General features: G+C 36.9%; 1 protein-coding gene across 3 annotated transcripts in view; it reads left to right on the top strand.

The window, feature by feature from the left end:
• Nucleotides 1–23,035, top strand: part of RhoGAP102A (Rho GTPase activating protein at 102A) — a 66,633-nt gene that overhangs the window by 16,262 nt on the left and 27,336 nt on the right. For 2 of the 3 annotated variants that reach the window (XM_073089301.1, XM_073089300.1), the window contains 2 exons: nucleotides 10,576–10,689; nucleotides 21,930–22,060. In XM_073089301.1, the coding sequence (XP_072945402.1) occupies nucleotides 10,576–10,689; nucleotides 21,930–22,060 (245 nt within the window). The remainder of the gene's footprint in view (nucleotides 1–10,575; nucleotides 10,690–21,929; nucleotides 22,061–23,035) is intronic. The other variant, XM_073089302.1, reaches the window with a different exon arrangement.

Genomic DNA, 23,035 nt, shown 5'->3' with positions numbered 1-23,035 from the left:
TTCTAAAATCGGCTGAACGACGCGCCGTAGTGAAGTGAAACGTGAACACAATAATTCAGTCGGTAGGAGATATGATTTAATGTGTTGGCAACTTCACATAACAACTGCCAATCAGAATCCGTTGGAATTCGAATAGGTTGAAAATGCAAATCTTTGAAGACACGTGAGTCTCCGGTGTGTCTAGTATACAGATGGGAGACGCAGACACGAGTACGATTGGTGGGCAAAAAGTTATGTAGAACCCTTTGTGGTGACTCCGGCGGCACCACCGCCACACCTATTTCTGCCTCATAACAGCAGTGTTAAGCGCTGCTTTGTTCTAGTTTGAAGGGTATGGTAAGGGAGACATACTTTTCCGAGGCGTTCCAGGTTAGTCCTCGGGGGTCGCGGCGCGTCTATGGCCACCCTAGGTAGGAATATCTAATCTTATTTGAGGTTTATTGCAGATGTCCAAAGGCTGCAGTAGCCACTTTCCATCGAGTGGACTGCATGCTCGTCTGCTGCTCCTATATTATAAAAAAGCTTATCATTTCGAAAGGTGTTTCGTTATGGGGGAAAATAACACAAGTTGATCTGTTAAATGATAATAGGATATATAATAATAATATAATTTACTTTCTCAAACTATGTAAATTTCTATTATTTCCTATAATAAATTAATAGTATCTAATCGGTACATTTAAAACAGTAATGGAAAATCATGAGCGTATTAATGATAATTATTTTAATTTTAACATGATTTACAAAAAGAGAAGACTCTCTTTGCATTGAAGGCACAGTTGACACTTAAAATAAATTTCTTATTTAAAAATGTCAATAGTTCCAAAAAAAGTTGTGTTAATCTTTTAATTGAACAAACATACATTTGTAAATATGCATGAACAATAATCAAAATGTTTTAATAGCTAATGTCTATTGATATACAATTCGCAGACACTGTTTGGGTTGCGAGAAAGGGTCGGTGTTTGGTCTGGTTTGTTTTCAGGATTACAGGGTGTTTATGTCTGTGTCTTGATTATTTCATGTCTGACCTTCAGCATAATCGCTAGGAATCATTCGCCTGGAATTTCGTTGGTTGTTTCACTGTTATTGCTTTTTGACATACCTGAGCAATGATCGTGAAGTCTATCTATTAACGGCCTTTATTAGTTAGCCAATCCAATTTTTGTGGCAAATTGACAATTTTTCGTACGTAAAAGTTGTAAAAGGAGATGTTTCAAAATGTATGGGCTCCCGGCCACCTTTTGTACACTATACTAAAAACTAAGAAAACATGCAAAGAACAATTCGTAAGGGTTAATTTTCTTCAAATCATGCTTCTTTTAATTGTTAAAAAACAATAATTTACACTTAAACTTGCAACACAACAGTGGAAAAACATCATGGCGGTAGTGATTACTGTAATAATGTCATCTGTCATTCTATTTTAACTTACTATATACATTATATACTTTTTAATATATCTTTTACGCGAATGGGCGTAGATATATAAATATTGTATTGTATGTATTGGAGAAACAATACCTATATTTGATAAACATTAATTATATTTACTTTCATAAATCTTGACTTAAAATTAACATACCATAATATGTACTTCTATACCAATTTATTTAAGTTAAAACATTTAAGTGTGTAAATAAAACAACTTTAAGTATACATTTAGATAATATTTTATTTATTCTTCACTTAGATACATTCTTTATTCATTTTCAATATCTTCCCTTATCAATATTTTCATCCAATCATGTAGCAGGTTCTGTAATAGCCTGTGACGAGCTCAGCCCAAACATCAAACAATGTGAGGGCAGCTACCTACGAGTACGGTTCGTTGCCCAGCGATGCAGTTGCAATAATAATTGACTATTTTGTCATCCCAAGAATATCCTTGTCTTGCTATTGTAATTATCTAAAAAAAGAGAAATGTAAAAAGATTAGCTTCTCCAGTTTAAAATTACTAACGATTATTTCACGATTAATTCAACTAACTGATATATATTTTACCTGATGATATTGAATCCTTGTCAACACAATCCACAGCGATCGCACGAAAATCACAAGAGTCCATAAAACATAAGCTGGGTAAACAAGTAAGGTAGAATCAGTCCAAAATCGTAAGCAGCACAGAGCAGAAACATATTTAGGATTGAAATGGAATCTTCTCATCAGTACATATTTATTCCACGTTTACATAGGATTCCACTAATATAATATTATAATATGTATATATCCACTTTTACACATATCAAATTGACAACTTCTTCTTTTTAATTTGGCATGTCACTTACATCTAAACCAGATACTATTTAAAAGGTTTTGTAATAATTATTATAAATAATTAATTAAATTCAGAAATAATGACGGGATACCGAAAACAAAAGCCAGATTGTAAAGTACTAAGGTAACAATAACTTTACGACAGAAACAGCGAAATACAGAATTACCGACATCCAAAGAGTAACCTATGTGTGGGGTACATATAGGTTCCCTGACCGAGATCCACAGTTTTGAAAACTTGACATTGACAGTATTCCGCCATATTTAATATTTCAATGAGGAATGCTTATTTTAAATATTTTTAAACAGGAATACTTTAGGTTATCAAAATATATGTGTATTTTTCTTCAATTATACAAATTATTCGTGTTTTTTAGATATAGTGTACATGAGATGGCCGAAAATGAAACATCTCCTTTGTATCTTTGGTACCGTACCTAAGAATCATCGAAGAACGGTTCTTAGGTACGGCCATAGATCTACTAATTGCGTTTTAATTCCCTAGTCAGATGTATCTTTATGGGCTAACAGGACACAGTATGAGCACATTGTTGTATAAAGCTTATAACCTGGCATTGAAAAACCTGTACTAATACGAAAACATGTTTCAAAATTACATGCCTATTTATAAATCAGCAAAACGTCAAGTCAGCATTCGTTATTCATAGCATTAATGTGGGTGTTGATTCCATCAAAATCAACGAAAGTGATCTAGAAACGCATCAAGATAATCTCGGAGCCGTAACAAACGAAGTATCAGCTCGCGGTAATCGTAGTTAGTATATAAATAGCGGCCGGAATCCGACGTATGTTACTCTCGTACATTATCTTAAATACGTTCGCATGTGACAATGCTGTCGGTGAGAATGCAACTCTGTGCAATTTGTGGGCATTCCGGAGCAAACGCGTCGGTGCAGTTATTGCAACCACGTGAGCTGGAATTGGGGCGATCCAGACGGATTTTTTTCGATGATGTCATGACAGCATCTTTGTATGTTTTGAGTAGTTTGAGAATTTGTAATTTCGTTTTTTTAGTACAGAAGTTACAAACGACCATGCAGTATACTTGATGGTAATTGCATATGGAAATCTGTAATCAAATCTTTATAGGACGGGGGTTCTACCTGAACCTAATCATGCGTTACTCCTGAGGACTAAGATATTAATTATTTTAATTTTCATATGTACATAAGTCTTCAGCCTTCCACTGAAACGCAGGAAATGCTTCAAACAAGAAATTGTGCGTGTTCTGTGGTTCTCAGCGAAACTATACTTGTGCTTAAGGCTGTTGAAAATTAAAAAGTAACCTCTAGGGCAACTTTTGACAGATCTTTGGCAAAAATGTTTTGCTTCGGATAATATAAAAATTCTTATTCATCAGGTCAATTCAATTCCCAACAAAGCAGGAAAGTTAATATGCTCTCATAATATTTTCAAATTTTAAATTCAGTGATGAGATACTAAAATGTGTCATCAACCAATAACCGACCAGAAAAATCATAAATCTAAAACCAACCATTTTATTTACGTATCGTTTGAATTCAAATCTCCATAACTCATCCACGGGCCATCAACAATTGGAAAACATACCGAAATTATTTTCGAATGGGTGCTTGATAATTTTATTGCGATGAATCATGAAATGGCAGGTATTTTTATAAAGATAGTGTTCGCCCACGCATCATGTGATGGATCGGTTGCGACGTCGTGGATCAAACACATTTGGTCGGACTAAAGTCGTAGTGGTATACACTGTTGATTGATCTGTCACTCATACATCTATTGCTTATGATCGCCTGGTATTAGTTAATAGTTTTGCCTTTTATCTGCTTAATAATAGCAAATACGCATTCTATCCAATAATTAAGCGGTCCCTGGCGGTAATTTGTATTCTACCCCTGATAGGATTAAAGACCATTACATGCAGTCACAACCATCACTCAGGACGTGGAATGCCTCGGGTAAGTATTCTACCTTACTATATCAACCCTTAAAATCAAAACCTAACAATTTGTTATAATGAAAGAAAAAATGTCTTGTAAAATGCGGTTCTATTAATTTCAAAGGTAATAAAAGCCTTCGTGGTTCAACTCCGGAGACACTGCCGTACACGTTAAAATCGTGTATTGTCATCGGTTTTTGATAATTTTGAATTAAACTGAACGTTCAAAGTGGATAGAAATCAGGTTCAAAGATTCCGTTACTGTTACGTACATACATACATACATGCATACAGCCCAAGCTAATAAAAGCGTGTTAAAAATCTATACAAAACATATATTCCTATATCTATACATTATATGTGCTGTTTAATATTCCCTTGGACCAGTTTTCTGAATCAATCTATCGTTTTACCGATAATCACAATTCTGTCAATCTTCTCACGGTGCATTCCCACATGATCAATGTTTTGATACTTGCCAGTCTTTCATCTCGGATTTTCTTCGATGTTATCTTACGTTGTCTTCATTCGTCTGTTGTGGAATGAGATGAAATGTCTTCATTATTACAGGGCCTATGGAAGCATTTATACATTTTCAGTTACAATATTTTTTTCTTCTATCATCAAAATAACTGTATAGGTTTTTTTTTTGTTTAAAATGTGAAGCATACCGATATGCTGTTTATAGCAATTTCTCGTAATAATGTGGTACAGTAATACCACTATGTCAGTCTGAAAATAGATCTAGGTTCTATTCCTAGCTAGGCACACTTTGTTATTTTTCACCTCACATCGTCACAGTTACCTCACATCGCACTGAAGTCATACATGGTCAGCCAGATAGCGACGAATGCTAACCCTGTGGTGGAGCGCTTCGTATAAGTGTTTCTTGCCACAAGCTTCAAACCAGAATGCAGTAGCGCCTAATACTGTCATGCGGCAAAACTAGACGTGATGACAGAGTCTCCGGAGTTGAACCACGAGTCTTACCGGCTTTTCTAGATCTTTGATACGAGTACAAATACAAATGAAACATAATTTTCATGAATTTAAAAACAGCTGATCCATCCAAGAAAAAACTTCCACTTTACCAACCTCTCATCACTGTCATGTTTATGCATCCGGTACTTCCAAGAGCTATAAAGAGACAACTAGAGTTTCTAATTCTGTCCACACATTTAATAATAGTTTATGTAAAAATAATCCTATTTGACATTGCACATGTTTGTCGGCTGTCATATTTTTGTCATATTTCCTTCATTTTTTCATCGCCTCTGAGTTACAAAATGCATTACTCATATTTTTAAGTGAGATTTAATACGAGTCGTATGTCGGGTTAAGTGTGACGTGTGCGGTCCGCCCTTCAATGGATGACTGTTTTTTTGGAGCGTGGAAACCTGATAGGATACTTACTACCGAAACTTATAGGATAAGTTTTCTATCAAAGATATTCCCTGAAATATAAGCGCAGGCACCCATAAACACGTAAACTAGAGAATTGTTTTTTTTTTATATAATATAGGAGTAGCAGACGAGCATGCAGTCCACCTGATGGTAAGTGGCTACTGCCGCCCATGGACATCTGTAATCTACCCTAGATAGGATAGATATTCCTACCTGAGGTCGGCCACAGATGCGCCGCTACCCCTGAGGACTAAGCTGGAACGCCTCGGAAAAGTATGTCTCCCTCATCACACCCTTCAAAACGGAACACAGCAGCGCGTAACACTGCTGTTATTAGGCAGAAATAGGTGTGGCGGTGGTGCCACCGGAGTCGAACCACAAAGGGCTCTACCACCTTTCAATTGTTATAATAAAAACAAAAAACCCGATTGTTAAAAAATACCTATAGCTCATATTACTCTCACAATTTACATAGACAAAACGTATGACACGTTCAAATCCGTCAAGCCATTTGGACTGCAGTACCCTTAGTACGAGTTTTCAAAACATCCCACAATTTTACGTTACGTTTACTCAATCCATTATTCTGTTCCGTTTGCTTCAGTAGAATGAGTTGTCGAAAGTGCACCACTGAGTAAACGTAACGATACGTAAGTGCTCAAGTGACGATGAACTTTTTGACTCCCTCACATGTTCTGAAAAAAGAGAGACAAAACATAAAACGACATTTTGTCAATTTAGACATTTATTGTTACGTTACTGACATTATAGTTCGGATACAAACCGCTAGGGGCGCTGATTGGGAATTGTATGGGCAAAAACGTAAACAAATACGAAAATAGTCATATTTTTCTAAACGTAAAAACTCATGGTAAGGGTACAGGGCATGTCGAAAAATGCGACATGCAAACATATGAAAAACATTATCCTTCGCTGCCTGTCAACTAATTGCCAACAACATTTTCAAATCATAGAAAAAGAAACAAAATAAAAAAAAAACAAAATCATAAAAACAGTTGCTCATTTACTTACACTTATTTTGAATAAACTGCCCCAAAGAAGCAATTTAGTCTTTGACTGTATAATTTGGTACACACACATTAAAAAACCTAACAGATTCCTAGAGAAACCCCCTAAAATTAGGCAAACGAGTTAATGTAGACGAAAATTAATTCAACGTTTTATAAACTTACAAACAAACACACCTGCTTGCTACCTACACGAAATTAGCTGCATATTTGAAATTAGTGTATGCGTTAGGGATGATGATTCTCTCCGAAAAAGATTGATTCTTGAATCGATTCAAATCGAAGTGTGATAAATCCCTAAAGAGTTGATTTTCCAAAAAACGATCCTTTTCCATTTTTTAAATTGGATTAATAATAAAAACGATATATTCAGAGAGGTAGCTACCATGTTATTAAGTAGAACCAAACAATCTCTGAAATACGTATTCCTCAGCGAGAAAATGTCTATAACACATTTACAAAAGTTCGTAATACTCAATCACCTTCGAATTTCGATTGAAAAATTGAATTTCGATTTTCTATGACGAAACATCGATTCAGTGAATCGAATGGATGGCTAGGGATAGAAAGAAAGAGAAATATTAAAATAGAGATCGATTAAACGAATCGATTTTTTTGCCTACAAAATCGTTTCTTCGATTAATCGGAATCAGATCGCCATCCCTAGTATGCGGTAATCCGATGTTGAGATAGCGATGTGGGCGGCGCCATCTCAACAAACAGGTGTACCTACAGGTATTAATTTATATCATTTACGGGAGATTAGATGAGCTATTTATCTAATTGTGCTGTGATCTTTGGTAATCATCTATGAGTATTTTAAGTATGGTTGAACTATGTTGTTGCTCATAAGCATGTTTGATGCCGCTTTAAAAAATTCTGCTAGTTCGTCTGTAAAAAGTCTGTTTGAAGGTGATAGAACCCTATGTGGATAAATAACAGCAGTGTTCAGCGCTGCTGTGTTTTGGTTTGAAGGGTGTGGAGACATACTTTCCGGAGGAGTCTCAGCTTAGTCCTAAGGGGCAGCGGCATATCTGTGGCCGACCTTAGGTAGGAATATCTAATCCTATCTGGGGTTGATTACAGATGTCCGTGCACGTCAGTAGCCACTTACCATCAGGTGGAATGCATGCTCGTCTGCTACTCCTATATTATAAAAATATGTGGCCATAGACTGAGACCAATATATTTACCAGACGTATATATTTACCAGTAACTCAATAAACGGCTTAGGTCAGTATCAAAGATATATTGTGACCTCTAAATATTACCTTATCAACGTGACTTGCTTTTCCAGGATTCTAATTCTTAGTGCTCCAGCACTACCCTTACCCAGTAGAAGCAAACAAGCATGCAGACCAAGCATGTATAGCCATATAATCAACCATATATCTGATTGATTTTCTCTCTGAGGTCAACCACAGATGCATTCATGATGGATTTTATTAATAAAGGGTATAAGTTTGAACGCCTTGTATACTTGTCCCATACTGCACGCCCAAAGTACAATTTAGAATCACCTAACTCTGCTATTATAAGGTAGAACGAATTGTAAAGAAAATTAAAAAAATAAATTCAAACTAAATTTAATCTTTTATTTTAGTCATAGTAAATATTAACTTTTTTATGCTTTACTAAATAACATATTCATTATTAAAATAAAAATGTTTCACGCAGCATCCAGCAATAAACGCCTCGTCTCGTAAGAATATACATTTATCAATTTATATTATTTATTTTTGTTTTCGTGAAAACGTCTTATAATCTGTGTGTCATAAGCCTCTTAATGTTGTCAAATAAATCTTTATTAACTAAATGAAAAGAGAAGCGAATTTAATGAGCGTAAATAAATAATAGGTTTCCGTTTTGGACACACAATTTTTGTGGTTTTAATACTAGCTTTTGCTTGTAAGATAGGAGTGACAAGGGAGCATGTAGTCCACCTGATTGTTAATGCTCTCCTATCCACGGACATTGTAACCAGTCAGCATAGCATAGTAGTTTTAATTAAAACTGGTCATAGACGCGTGACCACTGTTAGGAACTAAGTCGATTTCTTCTTATGTATATCAGCTAGAAACTCGATATTTTTTTTATAATATAGGAGTAGCAGACGAGCATACAGTCCACCTGATGGTAAGTGGCTACTGCCGCCCAGTGACATCTGTAATCAACCCCAGATAGGATTAGATATTCCCACCTGAGCGCGGCCACAGATGCGCCGCTACTCTCAGGAGTAAGCTGGAACGCCTCGGAAAAGTATGTCGCCCTTACCACACCCTTCAAACCAGAACACAGCAGCGCTTCACACTGTTGTCATTAGGTAGAAATAGGTGTAGCGGTGGTGCCGCCGGAGTCGAACCACAAAGGGTTCTACCACCTTCAAAATATAATCCAGGAGGACTTTGATCATTGATTGATTACCATGCATTACCACTGAGGGCTAAGATGGTCACTTCATTCAGTCAGCCGGTATCCACACCCTTCTAGCGAAAAAAAGTGCAAAAAAATATCTCTGGTCAAACTATACTAGTTCGATGACCCCACATTTTTACGTCACCTGTATAGGTGGTAGAACCCCTTGTGTTTCGACTCCGGCTGCACCACAGTCACAACTTGTTCTGCCTTATAATAGCAGTGCAAAGCGCTGCTGTGTTCTGATTTGAAGGGCGTGGTAAGAGAGAGGACATACTTTTCCGAAGCATTTCGACTTAGTCCTCAGTACCCTTACCATGAGTTTTCAAAACATCCCACAATTTTACGTTATATTTACTCAATCCATTATTCTGTTCCGTTTGCTTAGTAGACTGAATAAATGCTCAAGTAAGTGCTCAAGTCTTTTTGTCTACCTCACATGTTCGCAAAAAAGAGAGACATAACATAAAGCGCCATCTTGTCAATTTAGACATTTAATATTACGTTACTGGCACTACATTTCTGATACAACTACATTTCTGATATAACTAGGGGCGCTGATTGGCAATTGTATGGGCAAATACGTAAACAAATAACAAAACAGTCATATTTGTCAAAACGTAAAAACTCCTGGTAAGGGTACAGGAGTATCGACGCATCTATGGCCGACCTCAGATAGGAATTTAATCTTATCTGGGGTTGATTACAGATGTTCACGGACGGAAGTAGTCACTAACCATCATGCTCGTCTGCTACTCCTATATTAAAAAACAGGCAGAAAAACCATAAAGATCCTATAAGGGATCCGTTTTTAAAAACATTTAAACGCTAAAAACATTATCTCACCTTCTGAAGTCAGCGGCGGCGCGTGTGCAATGATTTCTTGAAAACAAGTATCATGTTGCGACACTTCGGTTACGATGTTTGTTTGTTTTCGGTTTATTTTCGGAGGAATCCTCTTTTTTCGGCCCTGAATGCCATATTCACTGATGTATTTGGAGGTATTTGGAACAACTGTTTATATCACTGATGTTTGGTTGATGTAATTATTAGCGGCACCTTCGTGAAATATAATTTGTTTGCATATTTTTAGCGTGTAACTATTCAAACTGTTATAAGAGTACTTAGAAAGTTAAAAATAGTTTACAGAAATTATTTATGAATAGTAGTAGACAAGCAATAATAGCTTAGTAGCTTAGTTCGAAATTCGGACTCTGAGTCGGAGATTCGAATCCCCGGCACGCACATCTGACTTTTGAAACTACATGTGTAGTATTGTTTTATTATCATTAACTTTAATGTTGACAAAGTGTTTTAAAGGACTAAGTTTAAAAATCTTTTTTTCAAAATTGAGGTGCGTGCCTAGTATTTGAACCCTGGACCTCTAATGTGACGAAACGAATTTCAAACCATGTTCATAAACGTCGTATTATAGTGAAGTACTTTTATTCAAACTTTATATTACTGTTACTTTAAAAGCCTGTGTAAAATTGTATCTTCCACTCACAGAAAACGCAACAGCGGTAGCGTCCAAGCCCAAAAGAAGAGCCTACCTCCTGAAGAGGAAGGCGCTCACCACCGGATTCTTTGACCAAAGTCGCACCAAGGATGACAAGGACAAGGGTGAGTCCAATTTGTACATTTCTTATAAATGTATTTATTTTTATTTTTATAAATAAAGGTGACATAGTTTCACTTCTGATTAAATATTGTCCATAAACATGTCTGGACCCTCGTAGGCGTCTACGTCGTAGCCTTCGTAGAGAAGCTACAAAATAATACGTTAAATGAAATATAACGACGTTCAAAGTTCTTGTTAGTGTGACTAAGCTGGTACGCCTCGGAAAAGTATGTTTCCCTTACCACACCCTTCAAACCAACAGCAGTTCTACCACCTTTATAATATTGTACAATCGTATTGTGCAAGCAATATCGATACAATAGCCGTATCGAAACTTAAAGAGGGTATAAAGGGGAAAAATGTTAGTGGATATCAATATTATCTTTGGATAAACATTGATGTGAATACTTATTCAGCATTACCGGCAGCAAAACTAAAGCCCACAGTACTACAGAATATACGAATCCAACGAGACATTGGGTTGGCAAAAAAAGATCAACACATAAAATATATTAACATGGTTATTATACAATCACCCTATTTCCAAAGTTTAGTTTTCTAAAATTTTCACTTCTATGGCGTGTGAACTGTACCCTTAGTATTCGTATTTAAAATGACTTTTTTGTTTACGTATTTCCCATATATTTCCAATCAGTTCTGATACAATCCGCTAGGGGCGCTGATAGGAAATATATGGGCAAATACGTAAACAAATATCAAAATAGTCATTTTTGTAAAAACCTAAAACTTTATACTAAGGGTACTGCTCATATGTTTACAATAAGTAAGATATATATGTATAAGTATTGATATAAGTGGATCATAATAATACATCTGGTACCTATTTACGTAACATCATACTGTGTACGTACTTGAATTGTAAACCCAACAATGTCAGTAGAGCGGATGACTGACGGACTGACGGATGGTGACGACTTAGTATTGGATATTGGCACGGCAAAAAATGGGTCAATGTCAAATTTTTCTTCTAAATAATAACTTCTTCGACCAACAATACTTACTGGGCATGGGTTCCCGCTTGGGTTTAGGCCATAGTGGTCAATCCACTGTTACCCCACTGCTGGGCACGGATCTCCTGTCAGATTCATACAACTTAAATATTTTTAAAAGATATCTCTTAGTCATGTCGGTTTCCTCTCGATTTTTTCATTTCCATTTAAGTAAGTGATCGTTTTTTTAACACACTTATGACAGAGGTACTTGATTAAGAATCGAACCCTGGAGGCGCAGCATGAAAGACCAAATTTCAAACCATTAGACTAATTGCTAGATTATAAATTGAAGTAACAAACGCATGCATATGTATGCACTCTACCTAATGGTAAGTGATCACTGCCGCCATGTATATGTAACCAACTCTATATAAAACAGGGTTTTACCGAAGCCGACCACGGATGCGTTTCCATTCCTATGTATAAGATGGTCGCCTAATGTGTAGGTTTTGAAGGTGGTAGAACCCTTTGAGGTTCGACTCCGGCGGCACCCCCGCCACACCTATTTCTGCCTCATAACAGCAGTGTTAGGCGCTGATGTGTTCCGGTTTGAAGGTTGTGGTAAGGGAGACAGACTTCCGAGGCGTTCCAGCTTAGTCCTCAGGGGTAGCGGCGCATCTGTGGCCGACCTCAGGTAGGTATATCTTATCTTATCTGGGGTTGATTACAGATGACCATGGGCGGCAGTAGCCACTTACCATCAGGTGGACTGCATGCTCGTCTGCTACTCCTATATTATAAAAAAAAAGAAAAAGTCAGCAGACATCCACACCCATCCACCGAAAGACCCACGTTACGTCACGTTAGAAATAGTACACAAGAAAATGATTCACGTTAGAACTAGTCTAGGAATTAGTCAATAACGTATCATCACGTACTTGAATTGTAAACCTAACAATGTCAGCGAGTCAGATGTAGCAGTTGGACAGCCGGTACAGTCCGGCTGCCAATAAGTATCGATGCGGTGTCGGGTTCGATTCTGGCAAGGGCATGAGGTTTGGTATGAGGAAATCAAAGTTGTTTATTGTGAGGTGAAAATGTCTTTTATTTATGTTGTTTAATTATTTGTTTTCAAAAAGTCATTTTCTAAATGTAATAAAATTCATAATGTATATAAAATTCTGGTGTCACAATGTACTCCTCCGAAACTCCGAAGCTTTATCGATTTTCACCAAATTTTATATGCATATTCAGTAAGTCTGTGAATCGGCTACTATTTATTTTTCATACCCCTAAGTGCTCGTACACAAAACTGCGATGCGACGTCGCATCGTAAAAATCTGCGAGCTCCCTCGACGCATCGCAAGAACTTGCGAATTAATTCGCATCGCACATTCCTGCGATGTTTCGTCACACTTGTTGACGCCATTTTTAGTTCTTTCTGGGACAGCGTGTTGGGAAGACGTACAGACCTGTATTTGTTGTGTGGAAAGACGTATACTTTTATGTAAAAAATGACAAAGTACGGCGTTGCCTTTTTTATATTACTGATTGAGGAGCACCCTGTTCTTTGGGAAACTAAATATAAAATAAATTATATATAAATTAAAGAATGAATTAGATAAATGGATGAACCCAAAATTTTCTTTGTTACTCTTTCCTGTATCTCTTAAGCAATAACAAAAGTGCACACTTCTTTTTACGAACCATGTCACGACTTATTTTCAAAATACGTTCCGTACGGTTGACGGTTGTCGAAAGAATGGTCACCCTGGGAGACGCTATGCCGCACGATATCGCATCGCAGCAATTCGTGTCGCAATTTTCTGCGTTGCGAATTCGCATCGCGTCGCATCGCAGTTTTGTGTACGAGCCCTAAGTGATAAGGGTTGTTCACTCTTAACATTTTTTTATTTATATAGCAACACAACGTTTGCCGGGTCAGCTAGTAATTAATAAGTATTTGTAAAAAACCAGACCTTGTAGATTACAAAAACTAAAGTAATGTATGAAATTTTGAAAAAATTAAGAAAAAATAAAATCTAAGATTGTAATAACAACGATAGTTATCGAAAACATTTTATGATGTTTTAAGAAATGGATAATATTATTAAATATTAGTAACATTTAGTGGCCAATCCGAGTTTCATGTTTTTCAACCATCGTAGAGCACTAAATAATAAAAGCCCTGTAATAAGAATAAGCAGGACCGATTGATTTTCATGCTTTTCTAAACTTTGAAGAGTGTATGAAATATAGCTACTGGCGATCACCCATCCGACCCCGACAGCATTCGATGTCGCTTAGCTATCGTCTGTGACCAGATTCGATCTGCACAAATTAAATTCAATTCAAATCTCATTTATTTAAAATTGATTCATATAGAACACTTTTTGATAGTTAAGAAACTACCACAGCTTCAGGTGTTTCGCTATAGAGAAGAAGCGGCGAAAGAAACTAGCCTTGATTTACCTAGAGTACAGTGTAAAATCGCCTTATTGGAAAAATCTCTGAAACATCCCAGGCGCAATGAATCACCGGTTATAAAATTCTTTATAAGTTACGACCACAGTAAACAGATGCTAAATCATTGTGATGTATTCATTAGGCGGGGTATTATCTGCCTTGTGTTCGTTTTATTGCTGGTAAATGTAATCTATCAGTGGTAAACCGCTGCGGCTGCGGCTTACGGCTGCGGCTGCGGCTTGCGGCTTGAGGCTTACGTAAAACATATGTTTTGGCTTTTTTATAATATTGGAGTAGTAAACGAGCTTGAAGTCCACCTGATTATTGTCACTGCCGCCTATGGACATCTATCACAAACTCCGTAAATAATAGGTTTTACCTGTAGCTGGTCATATATGCGTTGTCACTTCTGAGGACTTACATGGTCGTTTCATATGTAAGCCGGCATCTGCAGTCTTCCACCGGATTGCAGAACTACTTGACGCTAAATATGGGTATGTTGGCGATACCATTCTGGTCAAACTATGGCTCTATCACATCATTATATTATTATAGCAAACGTGTACACAGTTTACTTTTTGATAAGTAACAACAACAACAAAAAGCAGTGATAGCCTAGTGGTTAAGAAACTCGGCCTCCCGATCGAGGGGTCCGAGGTTCAAATCCCAGGCACGTCTGATTTTTCAAAGTTATGTGCGTGTTAGAAACTAATTATCACTTGTTAAAAACGGTGAAGGAAAAAATCGTGAGGAAACCTGCATACCTGAGAGATTTATAAAAAAAAATCTCAAAGGTATGTGAAGTCTACCAATACGCACTTGGCCAGCGCGGTGGACTATGGCCTAATCCTTCTCATTATGAGAGAAGACCCGTGCCCAGCAGTGGGACAGTAATGGGTTGTTGATGATGAAGTAACAACTGGTGCTCATGGATATTTTTAAATTCAACCTAATAGCCCTACCTCAGGTTGGTTACAGGCGTGTTGCAACCTTTGTGGAGGTTTTACCTCCAGAGTTGAACGGTGGCTTATACCGCCTTCAATGAGTTTTTCGATGTAGCAGCAGACAACACGTAATAGATAACTAACATAACTTACTTTCTAAACATATTTTTATTAGGTAGGTATACTTTTTTCAAAGAAATGTACAAGTGCTAAATCTAGAAAACACATTTAAAATCATTATCGATTATGATATGACGTCATAGATATGACGAACTTTGAACCATTTGATATGGTTTATCATCTCCTAAATTTAAAATATAAGATATAAAAATACTTAGAAAGTATAAAAGACTCATAAAAAGTACTCGTATTAATAAGAATTCCGAGTATTTTTTTCAATTTGCGTCGCTTTGAACGCATTAGAGCATTACTCCTTAATCCCCCATGATCAAGATATATGGACCCGGCGCTAACATTTCAGGTTACTGGAACGAAATGTGGGATTTGATTTGAGTTTTATAGCAGGCACGGTAAACAGTAATGTTTATGCACGCAAAGAGTTCTAGACGAGAGATTCCATGTCTCAGTGCGATGCTGTAAAGAATGTAGTATTTTTAACGAAGGAACAATCTTATTTTTTTTTATAATATAGGAGTAGCAGACTAGCATGCAGTCCACCTGATGGTAAGTGGCTACTGCCGCCCATGGACATCTGTAATCAACCCCAGATAGGATTAGATATCCCTATCTAGATTAGATAGACCTGGAACGCCTCTGAAAAGTATGTCTCGCTTACCACGCCCATCAAGCCAGAACACAGCAGCGTTTAACACTACTGTTATGAGGTAGAAATAGGTGTGGCGGTGGTGCCGCCAGAGTCGAACTACAAAGGGTTTTACCACATTCAAAATATATAAAATCTTTTAGGTACTTCCAGCTTGAGTGTATAGTACTTAGCTCAAGCAGATGGAGGATCCTGGGTTCTAACCCGAGGTTCGATTCTCTGGTATTTCAATACTCATAGATACATTTAGTTTTCTCTTCGCTTTAATGTTTTTTTTTACCTTAAAAGAGAAAAATCATACAAAAAATTCACGTAGGAAAATCCCATATTTTTTTCTACTAAATAAATGAAATTCCTTTTATATCTATCTGTTCGTATCACATATTTTTTAAAGACCAACACAACACAAAAACACAAGTAAAAGTACACAATCACTACTAAAGCTTAGTAAATCCGTGCCACAAAAACTCAACATTTTTCTAAAGTGCGGGGGCAGCATTCCAAGTATTCGCATTGCATACAAACATCCAAAACTATCGTGATTTTAGTTCAAAGACAGATGAGCGATTATATGGTCGAAAATTGTTGAAATGTTTTTTTTGACTCAACAGCTATTATGACGTGTCGTTGGTTTTGTCGCAATTGTGGGATAGGTACTTTAGAGAAACCTTTTTTTTTACAGTAATTCTTTAGTTCATAGAAGTAGCAAAAGCAGTCCGATATGCAGTCCGCAGTAAGTTTGTGTCGCTTATAGCGTATATATAAATCTACATATAATATGTGATTAAAAATAAACATTTATACGAAGCATTTTAGCATCTAAAGGATAGCAAGGTATTTGTGGCCGAAGTGTGTGACTTTAATACTATCTCGGGTTTTTTATATCCTTGTAAATTGGAATCAGTTGCCACTTACCATCAGGTGGACAGCATGCTCGTTCCCTACTATAATCTTATACTAAAAACTTTAATCTTAGTCAAATAGTTTGTCGAAGCCCTTATCCCCTGATTTACGATGCGATGCTCAATGTGAGTGGAGTATTTACGAGTGCGGCAACCCACTCGGATCAAAGGTTCTTCACACGTTTAGGTGCGGAGTTTTCTCTGGATTTTACACGCGTTTTACTGCCCACATTCCAGAGGTTGGGGATTCCTTCCGAAACATATATTTTAAAATAAGTTCGAATTGAAGTCTGAAGAATTGGTCCACATAAATATTCTGGGGGTTTCCAGGATAAAGATAGATTAATTAATCAATTTGAATCAAAATGTAGGAGGACTTGATTTTTCAAAAGACAATATTTAATTTATTATATTAGTTGGAATATTATGGAATATTAGTTATTACTTTAAAAGTTAAGTTTTTAAGACTTTACGTACTGATTTGCGTTCAAATACTTTAATCAATTATGGTAATTTGCTTATAAATGTGTTTGGAATTTATTATTTTTAAGTGATCACTATAAATTTCAAATTTAATACAGGTCTTTTTGATAAGAGCTCTTAAAATTAGAATCAAATCTTTTATTACTTTTACAGATTAGTTAAAACGCCAACATTACGTCTACCACACTTTAAAACTAGAACACAGCAAATACTGATAATGTAAGCAGAAATATATGGCAGTTTGTATAACCACATATAGTTCTGCCACCTTTAAACCGTATGGTATAAATACTTAAAGCATAAATTACAAGTATACGCATGTCAAGTGGCTTCAGTCAAGAATAGCAACACTTTCTCTGTTCCAGTAGATACCGTAGGAGGTGAGGAAAGAAATAAATCCAGCTGATGGGTAACGTTTTCCTGAGTTATTCCTTTATTACTACATCAATTTAGGTAGAACCCTTTAAGGTTCAACGCTTGAGGCCCCGTCACCACGGCTACTTCTACCTAATAACAACAATTTAAAAGGCTGCTGTGTTCTAGTTTTGAGGGTGTGGTAAGAGCAATAGGTGTTCCAACTTAGTTCTCAATACTCGCAACGTATCTGTGGCCGATCGTGGTTAGGACTCTGATCTTATCTGGGTTTCATTATAAATGTCTAATTGCATATACAATAGTAGCATTTGCCATTCCCCATTCCCATCAGGTAACTTACATGTCGCTTGGTACCACTATAATAATTATACACAATTATAACAAAGTGTGTTAACTAGAACCAATTTTTTTCGAAGAGACCCGTGCTGAATATTGTTGACTTCCATAGGAAATGCTGAAATAGGTATACCGTAATACTACAGCTGAATTTTAGACAGAACAGTTAACATGACATGGCTTGCGACTTTTTTCATTAAGAAATCTATCTGACCTACCTATTCCCGATTAATCTACCAATAGAAAACGTAAAAAAATTCCCGATGATTCTTCCAATAACAAAACTAGGAAAAAACAATTCCTGATTTCTAACAATAGACCAAGTAATAACAATTCCCGTTCTACTTCTCTACTAAATTTAAACAAGCAACGATTATTATCCGCAATCTTTTGTATACATTCTATGTATTGATAGTTTTATGTTAATCCCACGGGTTCATCGTTACCGCTTTATCTACCAGATATTCCACTCTCCACGATGAGTCATTATTGCCTATTAACTGGATTGAATCGAAGTTGTTTAGAATATTCCTAGTTAAATAAACGAAGGGATTTTTACTGTTTGAAGTAGGTTTAGCCAGAAATTCCGTGGTAACGGCAGATACTTTTGCGCCATTTACCTATTTTGTGTGATTAGTGGAAACCTTAAATACTGATTTGTTTTTAAAATAGAATCGATGCACTATGTACTTTTTTGTTTCTTAGATAAATAAATAAACTTGGTAGTGGGTCTTTGGATCTGATCGTAAGGTCATAGAAGCCTAGTTTAAAATTCGACATCTCAATCTCAAGGTCTCTCAAGAATCTCATCTCAATCTCAATCTCAATCAATCTCGTCAAGAATCTCAAGGTTTGAGGTTCGAATTCGCATGATATTTCTGAAGTTATTGTATTAGAAATTTATTGTCAATTACTTTAACGGAATCGAAAATATCGTGAGTAAACTGTACCTCTGAAAGTTCTTCAAAAAAGTTTTTATAAGAGTGGAAAGCTTACCAATCCGTATCAAGCAGTCCTACGCCTGACGTCAACTCGTTACTCGCCCTCATTGGAAGAGCAATGGCTAGGTTTTGGAAAATTTTGTATATATCATCATCAACCCATTACTGACCCACTGTAAGGCACGGGTCTCCTCTCAGAGAAGGATTAGGCCATAGTCCACGCTGGCCAATTGCGCATTCTCTTCACATACCTTTGAAAACTTGTATACATAAACAGGTAAAACTAATTTCAATTTTGCGTCAGACCAGGAAAATCTTTCTCATAACAAGATGAAAGCTAGAAGAAAATGTGCTATCTTGCTATTTTCCTGCATTCTACAAAAACCGCTCGCGCTAACAACCGCTGGACTTTGAACCTTTCTAAACATCAATTTATCTTGAAACGTACGTAACACGCGCTCAAGATTGTTGCGTTTTGTTTACACATATCACTTTGTATTTCAAGGATTACAAGGGTTCTCGTAATAATTGACGTATTTCTATTGCACGTGTTATTGATATATCACTATCCATATCCAAAAGGGGGAGGGGGATACCACCTCTAAATCTAAAGCTGATTTTAGGATCATTGTTTTGGCTTAGACCTGGAGTGTTGGTATTCAAACCGTCCGCAAAAAAAACGCTTTCTGCACTCACAGCCCCACACTAAGATTCCCTGTGTCGTTGGTACCATGGACACAGACATAGACAAATACATAAACACCCAGACCCAGAAACAGAATTCTAAATTCATCATTTAGATGTCTGTCTGGCCGGCGATCGAACCCGGGACCCTCTGCGCGACAGACCGTCAGTCGTCAAATCGCGTTTTATAGAAATAGTTCGATGAAATAAAGTCACCGGAAAAAATAACTGGACCAGTTTGTAAAGTAATTGTAATTTGGATATCACCTCGTCCTCCCCTCCAAAGATAAATTTTGTATGTGGCCTTATAATCCTACTCCTGAAAATAATAAGTGTTTAGGCAACAGTCCACATCACCTAATCGTTGTTCGTCTAATTTACCAAGCAAGATAAAATGGGTATATTTTTAAACAAAAAAATATAACCGATTCGAATAGATTTTAATAAAGATACAATCATAATTAATATAGGATCACTTAACCTTGAAGATTTAAAACTTCCAGCATTCCTGTATACATAAATAATTATAGTTTAAAAACTAAAAACCACGCTAAAATCGCACAAGGAAAATCGTTAACCCTGATTCCTGACGATCCTGATGAGGTGAATGAGATAAAATTATTTAAATCGTGTATTGTCATCGGTTCTTGATATTTGTTCAAAATTTTAAATAAACCGGACCGTTCAAAGTGGGTAAAAATTGAGTACAAAGATTCCGTTACAAACATACAGGTCAAGCTGATAAAAGCGTGGTAAAAATGGGTGACAGCAGGTGAAAAAAAGATAACATATTTTAAAGTTTCCTATGATCTATTACATCAGTCTTCGAAATTACAATTACGCGAGCGCTAATTCCGCTTAGTAGTAGACAAAGTCGTTGACCATCTGGTGGTCTGCCAGTAGTGCCAGTACCACCGTGGCAACGAAGCTGACTAAGGCCTAGGAATTTGGAGTGGAAAATATGAATTTTAAAATAGTGTAGGCGCCACGAGTCGGGCGTACACAAACGACTAAAAATAGACTCCACTCTTTGTTAGTATGTGAGGATTGTCTGTCATCGCCGGCCGATATATTGTTCGCTGGCCACCGTAAACATCGCTAAATCAGAATACAATAAAAATTCTAAGTATTACAGCTTTAAATGAGAGTGTGCTCGTCAAAGGAATTGAATCCTCCATAGAATCTAGAATAGAATAGTCTAGATTTTCATACATCTAGTGTGAAATACCTACCTTTAAACTATATCTAGTATTGATTAAGTTAACATATATGACAAATCAACTTACTACCAATTGGTAATAACTCTTGGATGACACTTTTCCTCCCATTGAATGTCTTTGATGCTCGTTAGAATAACAATCATCCAAGTCGTCATGAATTCATTCTGGCTGGATTTGGGTCTCCTATCAGAATGAAAACCTCATGTATTTGCCATTTGTATCATTAAAAATATCACTATCATGTATTTGCAATTTCCTATTTGAATTCCGCAAATAGCTGCTTTTGTAGCTGCAACAGCAACATTGCAATGTTCACGGAAGCGCATAGAAAAATAAACTTCTGTATAGCTATAGTTCTCAATACATGTATATGTGCTATACGCTAGTAAGAAACAAAGTTTGAAATGCAAAATCTTATTTTGCCGGTTACTTATTTTACACTTGTGGTGCCCGCGGCTTCGCCCGCATTTTAAAGAAATAATATGACATACAGAAATTTTGTACCTTCATTGGAATGACAGTGGTGCCATCTATCGAAAATTGGTCGTACCAACTCACAAACCTTCGTGGGACCCACGTGACGGAGTGGTCACCATACCGATCTGACGGGCAAAGGGTTCCGGGTTCGATCCCTGGCCAGACAGATATTTGAATGATGAATTTAGATATCTGTTCTGGGTCTGGGTGTTTTTGTTTTAGTCTATGTGTGTGTGTATGATGTGTGTGTCCATGGCGCCCACGATACAGGGAATCCTAGTATGGGGCTGTGAGTGTAGAAAGCGTTTAAAAGTTATATTTTGAAGGTGGTAGAACCCTTTGTGGTTCGACTCCGGCAGCACCACCACCACACCTATTTCTGCCTGATAATAGCAGTGTTAGGCGCTGCTGTGTTCCGTTTTGAAGGGTGTGGTAAGGGAGACATACTTTTCCGAGGCGTTCCAGCTTAGTCCTCAAAGGTAGCGGCGCATCTGTGGCCGACCTCAAGTAGGATTATCTAATCCTATCTGGGGTTGATTACAGATGTCCATGGGCGGCAGTAGCCATCAGGTGGACTGCATGCTCGTCTGCTATTCCTATATTATAAAAAAATGCAAATTCGTCGTAAGATTACTTTTCCTTATTGACCCGTTTAAGACATTTGTTTGTTTGTGCAGATCCGCCGAGCAGTGTGTTCGGGATGCCGCTGGCGCAGTGCGTGGAGACGGAGCGGGCGTTGCGGCGGCAGCAGCACGGGGGCTCCCGGGCGTCGCTAGCGTCGCTTGGTGCGCTGGATAAGGGGGATGATGTGAGTGCTTCTATTTGTATTTATTTAGATGTGGTTTGGATGTGGTGGTAGGTTAGTTGATTATGGAGTTGGTTACAGATATTCATGGGCGGCAGTAAATCAAATATCATCAAGTGGGCTGTACCCTTACCAGGAGTTTTTACGTTTCGACAAATATGACTGTTTTGGTATTTGTTTAAGTATGGGCCAATACGATTTCCTAGTTCTGACACAATCCGCTAGGGGCGCTGATTGGAATTTGTATGGGCAAATACGTAAACAAATACCAAAACAGTCATATTTGTCGAAACGTAAAAACTCCTGGTAAGATTACTGTATGCACTTTAGCTACTTGAATAGAAAAAACCCTCTTTCACCCTCAAAACTAACAACTAAATACTCTATAGTCGGTTCTTTAATAAAATTATCATGTAACAATTTCACACAATTTCGGTGTAAAAAGTAAAGTTCTTAGTATGGAGGTCCTATCCTAAACGAGTCCTTCAATTCAAATTAGAGTCAATATTATTCCAAGATGGTTTAAGATCGAAATTGGAAGCAATCTTCCCACCAATCCATTCGTTATTTATATTTTATTTCAAGTATGTTAAGGCCTTTTATCCTTCTGAAAGATCATCAAACGTAAAAATACTTAAAGCATTACTAAAAATAACAAGTGAAATAATAATTACAAGCGGAATCCTATTTACCCGAAAAATATAAGTGTATTTATATTTAACCGAACGAGATAAAATGTCCGAGTGTAATTATGTGCGAGTTATTAATTGGTGCAGTCGACCCGAGAAGCGACATCTCGCACCGCAAATAGTTTTGCATGGTTGTAAAAGTTATAAATAGTGAAATTGAACAAATTATCGTAGGTATCGCTAATTTTCCCGAAATATAATCCCAGATATCTGATAAAATCTAAGTGTATGTGTATTTATCCGAACGAGAGAATATGTCCGAGTGTAATTATGTCCGAGTTATTAATTG

The sequence above is a fragment of the Epargyreus clarus genome, unplaced genomic scaffold (assembly GCF_041222505.1).
Source record: "Epargyreus clarus isolate Ecla_fem2 unplaced genomic scaffold, WU_Ecla_fem_2.2 ptg000029l, whole genome shotgun sequence".
Taxonomy (NCBI): Eukaryota; Metazoa; Arthropoda; class Insecta; order Lepidoptera; family Hesperiidae; genus Epargyreus; species Epargyreus clarus.
Note: the sequence above shows the minus strand (reverse complement) of the source record. Positions and strands in the feature narration are given on the sequence as shown.